The following is an 8,309-nucleotide window of genomic DNA, read 5'->3' as shown; positions in this document are numbered from 1 at the left end:
TAGAACAAGATAAAGATGCTTAGTACAGCTTATTACAGCCACATAAGCTGCCACCACAGTTCAGCTTTAGCCACTTATCCCATTGCCGTTTCCCGTTGCCATATCCACCAAAGTTGCCGATTCCTCCGTTTCCATTGGTTCCTCCGCCTCCATGGCTGCCGCTTCCACCTCCATGTCGTTTCCGTTGCCACTGGTGTCTTCTATGCCGGCAGAACTGTCACCATAAACCATGGTGTAGAACTCGCTTTCCATCATCATGTGTTGCACCGGGTCCAAGAAAGGCTTATCAGTCACCCATACGTTAGAGGAGCCAATGCTATTGACTTGGTTCGAACCATGTGAAGGTAACCAAGAATCTGAGATTCCTCTAGTCATGGTTGTTATGTCATGACCACGTGAGATCGGTGTTGTGCTGCTGCTTGGATAATCCCGAACCATTGGTGTATTAACCATTGAGATGTCGGTTCTTCCAGTGGCACTACAACAAATAGAAAAAAAAATGAAGGTAAATTAATATATATAGGGAATTTTATTGAAAATAGTCGATCGAATACGTGATATATTTTGTTTACCTGTGATTGAGATATGGATGGCAAATATAATGCCTCGCTATCATCACCCCAGGACGTGAGACCCTCCAAAAGATCCTTCTATCAGATGGTACAGGAATATGCGGAAACAACGGATATGAGCCAGAGTCGCGATTAGAGAATCTTGGTGGAATCACAGGTGAAACATTGCGATTAGGGACTTCTTCAGTGTCGATGTTCCCTTGCTCACTTGGATCTGAAGCCTCAAAGTTTTGAGGACGAGGAACACAAAAGTGTTCAGCAATGAAGAAAGAACACTCTACATAAATACATTGTAGACCCCTACATGTTTGAGAGAGAGAGAGAGAGAGAGGATGTTAAAGTGCAATTTTTGCCAAAGTTGTAGAACATTAATAAAGTATTATTAATGCATGTAACCATTATTAATGTAAATCTTACTCATAGGGATAGCGATGACCTGAGTTTCCAAAAGGGCACAACTCTGATCTCACGATCTACAAGATACACAGAACATTATACAAGCATTACTAAACATCAAAATGTATATTAGATGAGGTCAATAGTAAGAGAAGCATCGTTTTTGTAAATATCATTCACAGAATAGCATGAATTCAAAAGACGAAAGACATCTTACCAGATCAGAGAAGAATCCAGAATCATTGTCAGCTTCTTCTTCTTCTTCTTCTTCTTCTTCTTCTTCTTCTTCTTCTTCTTCTTCTTCTTCTTCTTCTTCTTCTTCTTCTTCTTCTTCTTCTTCTTCTTCTTCTTCTTCTTCTTCTTCTTCTTCTTCTTCTTCTTCTTCTTCTTCTTCTTCTTCTTCTTCTTCTTCTTCTTCTTCTTCTTCTTCTTCTTCTTCTTCTTCTTCTTCTTCTTCTTCTTCTTCTTCTTCTTCTTCTTCTTCTTCTTCTTCTTCTTCTTCTTCTTCTTCTTCTTCTTCTTCTTCTTCTTCTTCTTCTTCTTCTTCTTCTTCTTCTTCTTCTTCTTCTTCTTCTTCTTCTTCTTCTTCTTCTTCTTCTTCTTCTTCTTCTTCTTCTTCTTCTTCTTCTTCTTCTTCTTCTTCTTCTTCTTCTTCTTCTTCTTCTTCTTCTTCTTCTTCTTCTTCTTCTTCTTCTTCTTCTTCTTCTTCTTCTTCTTCTTCTTCTTCTTCTTCTTCTTCTTCTTCTTCTTCTTCTTCTTCTTCTTCTTCTTCTTCTTCTTCTTCTTCTTCTTCTGCTTCTGCTTCTGCTTCTGCTTCTGCTTCTGCTGCTGCTTCTGCTGCTGCTGCTGCTTCTGCTGCTGCTTCTGCTTCTGCAGCATCCATAATCTCTGGAAGGAATTCGGCGTTTCCAAACCGCCATTGACCTGGTTCGACATTCCTACAGTTTGGGCATTTCATTAAGCCCTTTGCATTATAGGCTGAGCCAAGACAATCTGCATACACATGGAAAATATCAACACAAAATTGTTAGATATGTCTATGAGATGACAATAACGCATCAGACAACAAAACGTACTAAGCTAGCGATACTAACACATATAGAATACCAAATCATTGACAGATCCACTATGCGCCTCAGTCTAAGCATGATCTATGGTATATGATTGGGAAATTAAGGATTTATGTATATGACTCATATCAACAAGAGAAAATTGAATTTGTTTCCTTCACCACAAATAAAAAATTATATTCAATAAAAAGAAAATAATTTGGTGTGCAGAGAAATTACGTACCCAAGTGAAATCTGTGAGCACACTTAAGCGTAACAAGTGTTCGCTGATTACCACCATTATTGTTGACCAGAGCCTCCTGACATATCGAACACGAATCCGGATCACTGGGAGAATTCGAGTTATTCAGAGAACCACCATTCTCTTCACCAACAGGATTTCCTTGTTCAACAGGATTAGCTTCGTTAACAGGATTTGGAGCATTGTGATTCTCTTGATGAGCAGGTTCCACGTTCAGGTCAAAACCTTCATCAGCAGGTGCTACGTTGAGGTCAAAAAGGAATCTCTTGCCTTCATCAACATTGTTGCTGCTTGAATTCTTAGCCATATCTAATAAAAATCTCAAACCCAATTCTGAAATCCCTTTTATCTCTTTACTAACTCTATGAAACTATGTAATGGACAGTTCGAGTTTATATTGATGGGTGTTACTCAAAACTTTATTTTTCTTTTTGACTCTTTTTCCACTTTTTCAAAGATGGAAACCTTATCAATTAGTATTCAATATATTTTGCGCCAGTATGTATCTAAAGACTATGTTTAGTCTATTTTATTTAATAAGTCGTCAAAGATACTTGCACCAATTTTAGTAAAGTATCTAACTCTATAATTATATATAGTGACTAGTGTCATATTGTATTTAATGTATATGTAACAAGTATCTTTTTTATTTAACATATAATTAATATATTTTAATTAGCTAAAATTAATTTTATGAATAATTAATTAATGTATGCTAATTTTCAACTTTTTTATTTTATTTTATTTTATGTAAAGTAGCTCTAAAAAGCTAAGATTTAAATAAATAGAAAAATATTATAAATCATCTTATATTTATTATGAGTTGGAAAAAAACACCAAAATAAGCATTGAAAAATTATAGTATATATCTATATTATTAATGGTTTTACCTTCTTTCTATTTAAATGCATTGACAATTACAGAATTTATTTCTACTAACTAGAAATAGCTGTTTGAAGCCTTTCAATATTTCCACAAAAGCAAAAATAAAATTAAAACAGCTCATTGTCTTCTTTCTTTGTATCGACCTACGTGAATGCATCATTGAAAAACCTAGCAAGAAAAAACTAGCAAGTTTTACGTACTGACTCTCATTCCCGTATAGCCCAGCAAAGTGGTGCTTAGCCTTTAGGTATCATATTATATGTTAACTTTAAGAAGCGTCATTATAAAAAACGTCTTATGATACAGTGGTTATTGTCATATATATTGCGCTAGAGGTGGCAAGTTCAAGTAGCAGATTTTTGTTTGAAAATGGGCAACCAACTTTTATTAGGCTTTAGGAATCCATATATTTTGGCCGGCCTAGCCATGTCCCTCTAAGCCACAAAATTTCTCATAACATTTTTTTTTTTTTTCTGGACAAACAATTTCTCATAACATAAGTGTGCTTTTTTTTTTTAATGACGTTAAATATTATATGAAATGTTTAGATCACAAAAGTTTTGTCCTTACCCACAAAAAAAAAAAAAAGAGGGAGAAACATGTATAGCACATTTGACATTTGTTTCAAACAAAAGGCTGCAGGGACTTACTAATTCCGTCGTATCGTATCGTCAATGTTCTTCTGTTTTCTCAAGTTCTATCGTGGATTTGATCACAGATTAAATTATGGGTAGAAACCTCCTTTTACACAGAATGTTCATGTTTCCCTGTTCAAATCATAAATTGACTTCCTCCATTTTTATATGCTTGCAATTGGATTTCTAGCCCTTATGATTGAGAGGTAGAGTGCCATTTGGACCACAAACGCTCATTCATCTTAGAACAATATGTAACGAAAATTAATTAAGCTTAAAGAATCTTAAGGACTTAGATACATATATATCTTACATTCAAAGTTCTTAGGAGAACTCTTGTTGACATGCAATTTAACTTTCAAGTTATAACTATGGGTAACAAAATCTAAGTCTAAGGCTGCTTTTCCTCATAGCTTCCATGATATCCACATTCAACCAGTATATGAGATTGACATGTGCTGGAATATGATGGAGATGATTGAAACTGGGGAGTATGACGATATGAGAAAGATGATGACCTCTGTAAGCGGGAGCAGAAGCGAGATCTGTCTGACAAACGCGACTGGAGACAATTTTCATCATGTGGAAGAAAACCATGAGCAAAATGATCACCTGCAAACAAGCCAGAAATTCCATCAAGACCTTTGCGTCTACTTTATTTGTATTAATAAAGTATTTCATGAATCCATGAGAACCATGAATCCAATTTCACATTTCTTGATATTTTATTTATATTAATAAAATATTACATAATGTATTAGATGTTTGAAAAGAAGATGAAAAAACAAATGAAACTGAGAACTTATATTAAAACTTTATACAAAAAAATCTTTTTAATGAAAATGCTAAAGTGACAAGAAAAGAAAAAATAGTATGAAATATGAGAGTCTATTTTATTTGATAGTAGGTTGAGTCCCGTTTATATTAGTTAGGTTTTTTTTGGTTAAAAGTCATAACGATTTGGTTATTTTTTTTTATTAATTTTTTCAAGAGACTTTACAATGTAAAGAGCATACCAACAAAATTTATTTGTATCGAGAGACTTTGTTTTTCTTGGTTAAACGTCATTATGGTTTTGGAATTGTTTTAATACAAACAAAAAAACACTTCAAGATACAAATCATGACATATAGAAAATAATTAAAAATTGGAATTAAAATTTTACAATGACATTTCAGTTGATTTTTTAAACTCATACAACAACAACAAAATATTTCAGATTTGAGATATGGAGAAAGAGGGTGAGGGACTGTGAGAATGAGAAAGATGAAAAGAACCGGAGAATGAGAGAACTAAAGAATAAAATATTTATAGGAAGAGAAATGATAATTTACACTTAAGAAAATAAATGGAAGTTACAATTCTATGATTTCAACTTTGTATTTGTATTACAGTGTGAATTAGATATATGATTAAATGTGTTTTATTTGTAGTTTGAATAACTCTTTTTCAAAATAAGTTGTATTGCCAAATCCTCTTTTTAATAAAACGGAAGTACACAACATAGTTTTTGTAGACTTTATTTTTTTAATAAATGGTTACAAATAGGTTATAGATATATTATAGATTAATTCATATATTGATATTAATCGGTTACACCTAAATATTAGGGATATTCCTTGATAATTGATATATTAATGGTAACAAATAAAATTATGGATATTCCAAACTGTATTTTCGGAAGATTTTAGTCTATATCACGTTGTTTCCAAAAATCTTTAAACACAATATTACAAATTTATTTTCCACATATTTTATCGATAGACTACAACGTTAACCAAATATAGATTACGAAATTGATAGATTGATTGGTTACAACTTAAATAGTGGGTTACAAGTTAAATAGTGGCTTACAAGATAGATTACGAAATAAAATTTAACTAGTGTTATAGCACGGGTATTTATCTATAATCATTAACGGTATAAAACTTACAAAATATGTGTCTTTTTTAAGCCTTCATATTTAGCATATGATTTTATTGCATAATGTTTTAACCCGTGTTATAGTACGAGTAGGGATGTCAAACAGGCATGTCCAAACGGACTGACCATGATGGTCCCGTATTTTCAATGATCCGCCGCGGACAAGTCCGTCACGGGCGGCGGGCGACGTATTAGTGCCCATGCCCGCTCCGCTTAACTTTGCGGACTAACGGGCATGCCTGCGAGCATCTTCTTCTTCTGCATTCTTTTAGACCTAGCTCTTTCATCATTCCTTCTACAGAACAAATGTAACAAAAAGAATCACTAAAATCATCCACACCAAAATATCAAGTTTTTGTATGAGCATAGATTATATAACTTTAACAGAAGTAGCAAGTTTTTGTTTGTTCAGTTATTTTTTTTAAATGATGAATGCATTTTCCTAGCTTGGCTAAAAGACACAAAACCTGCAGCTATTTATGTTGATATGTAAATATGAACGAGCACACATGCAGAGAGAGAGAGAGAGAGTGTGTATTGTGAATGTGGATGTAAATGATCATCGTGTGTGTGTGTGTGTGTGTTGTGTAGCTATACATAATGATAAAGCATGTTGTATAGCAAGATTTTAACATAACACAAAGAGCTATACAACTTAATAACAAAGGACTGTGAAAGAATCAAATTATCATTGTGTGTTGAAATCAAAACGAGACAATTAAACCCAGCTATAGATTCTTGAAACCACTTTAATATATGGGAATACGAATAAAACAAAGATCAGAAAAAAAAAAAAACATAACTGTCAAACTCAAAGAAGTTGAAGACTACATGAGAAACTACAAGCCTAGAGTTTAGGAGTCTGAAAACATACATTCAAATTGATGACAACTACTCTATTGGCTGGAGATGAGAGTTGCTTGCTAATGTAAGCCATGGACCTTACATGGGTTCAAGCAATGAAGCAGATTTAATCAAATATGTCTAAAAACAAAAGAGCATCTGCAAGGCAAAAAATGAGGCTATGTAGGACGTTAAAGAATAACATCTTACAGTAGTAACCCAACATTTTCACGAACTGATAGAGAATCAAAGAGAGCTGCACTCTGAAATACCTGTGAGATAGAAAATCATCTATGATCTATCATATTGTGAGTCACACCACTTGTCCCTGACAATGATACCACAAAAAAAATCATAAACCAGTTTGCTTGAAGAAGCTTTAGAGGAGACCAAACACATAAGTTACCCCAAAGTTTCAAAACTCAATTCTTAAACTGAGGATATATGGATTCGTAATTCTCACCAAGTTCACAAATTTATAAATCCCAGATAAATGATGAAGAAAACTCTTAACTTTGAAGCTGATTCAATTAAAAACTAAAAGTTTTAAGGCAAAAAGATTCAAAATTGATATGCCGTGAACAATCATTATGCCGATACCATTCAAGTTTAACAGAAGCAGAAACGGAGCTCTCGTCACCACGGCTTGTGAACTGACATGGATCTCCTCTGTTATCCGTGAATTTCCTCCTCTCTCAAAGGCTAGCCGAGAACTCTTAAAGAGGAAGGAGGTTAGAGACTAGTGACTCAAGCTTGGAGTCGTCGCAAAAAACGAGTCTCATTAGCATCTAATCGAGCATCCTCCAATTCACCGTCCGATTTGGAGAATAACGAAGACGAAGATGAAGAACCTTCCATCGCTCTTCGGGTCGCTCGCAAACCCGCGACGGACATGACCACCAAAACTGCGGACCAAACGGATCGAGTCCGCGAGACCCGCTAACTTTGGGTTTCAAATACAAGGCCCATACCCGCCCTGCAATGTTACTTAACGGGCTATACCCGTGGGCTTAATGCCCAATTGACACCTCTAAGCACGAGTCTTAAATCTAGTAGACTAAAAAGAAGAGAGTAGAACCTTAATTTTATATAGCTACACAAATGAACCGAATTGGAGTTATATATGTGCTAAATTATATGCACTGTTCTGAAATTTGAATTTCAAATCCAAAAGTTAATTTACATTGTTAAATTATACCAAATCGTTTCATGGTGTTAAATCCACCGCTAAATTTTAATGACATGGAATCGATGTATGCAGAGATATCCAATACGAGATCGTTTTAGTCGTTCAAACAAAAGAAAAAATTGATGTCGCAAACTAGGTTCGAACCCGCAGAATCAACCAACTGTAGTTTAAACCAAATAAATTCTTAGACCGTTTGTAGGGAAGAGTTTTTACCTTTTTTAATGGAACGGTTTGTAAAAACGCAGCCAAAAGAAGCTCGCGTCTGAGTGCGATTGCGGTATAAGCGAACAAATCCCTAAACCCGTAAATAACCAGAAAGGAACAAAAAAAAAAAAAAACGCAGAGAACCAGAGAGATCGATCCTTGGAATCAAAACGATCTCAAGAAGAAGAAGAAGAAGAAGAATCAAAATCTGGATCAGGAACGAGGGAGGAGAAGATGTTGCCTACCACTTCCAGATCTCGTTCTTCATCTTCTTCATCCCGAGCTAATCCAATGTTCCTTCAGTATTTTCGCCGTATCGTCAAGGTTCGTGGATTTTGATCTCAGATTTAG

At 34.6% G+C, this 8,309-nt stretch overlaps 2 protein-coding genes across 2 annotated transcripts in view; one reads left to right on the top strand and one right to left on the bottom strand.

The window, feature by feature from the left end:
• Positions 1-2,590, bottom strand: LOC104748711. The gene is made up of 6 exons (XM_019236802.1): positions 2,262-2,590; positions 1,831-1,961; positions 1,186-1,236; positions 990-1,045; positions 573-908; positions 1-478 (listed from the first exon to the last, which is right to left on the bottom strand). The coding sequence occupies exons 1-6, from the start codon at positions 2,584-2,586 to the stop codon at positions 67-69; spliced, it is 1,311 nt and encodes a 436-aa protein (XP_019092347.1). The 5' UTR covers positions 2,587-2,590; the 3' UTR covers positions 1-66.
• The window catches only part of LOC104793371 (protein unc-50 homolog), a 7,985-nt gene continuing 7,714 nt past the window's right edge, over positions 8,039-8,309 (top strand). The window contains exon 1 of the mRNA XM_010468984.2: positions 8,039-8,192. The gene's annotated coding sequence lies outside the window, so the exon portion shown is untranslated. The remainder of the gene's footprint in view (positions 8,193-8,309) is intronic.

This window comes from Camelina sativa, chromosome 15 (assembly GCF_000633955.1).
Source record: "Camelina sativa cultivar DH55 chromosome 15, Cs, whole genome shotgun sequence".
Taxonomy (NCBI): Eukaryota; Viridiplantae; Streptophyta; class Magnoliopsida; order Brassicales; family Brassicaceae; genus Camelina; species Camelina sativa.
Note: the sequence above shows the minus strand (reverse complement) of the source record. Positions and strands in the feature narration are given on the sequence as shown.

Bases quoted from the DNA above. Each gene is read 5' to 3' on its own strand.
- LOC104748711 (XM_019236802.1), bottom strand. From the start codon at position 2,586: ATGGCTAAGAATTCAAGCAGCAACAATGTTGATGAAGGCAAGAGATTC. The intron at 1,962-2,261 runs GTACGTAATTTC...ATGTGTATGCAG, and splicing joins TGCTCACAGATTTCACTTGG to ATTGTCTTGGCTCAGCCTAT. The intron at 909-989 runs GTAAGATTTACA...AATTGCACTTTA, and splicing joins GGTCATCGCTATCCCTATGA to ACATCCTCTCTCTCTCTCTC.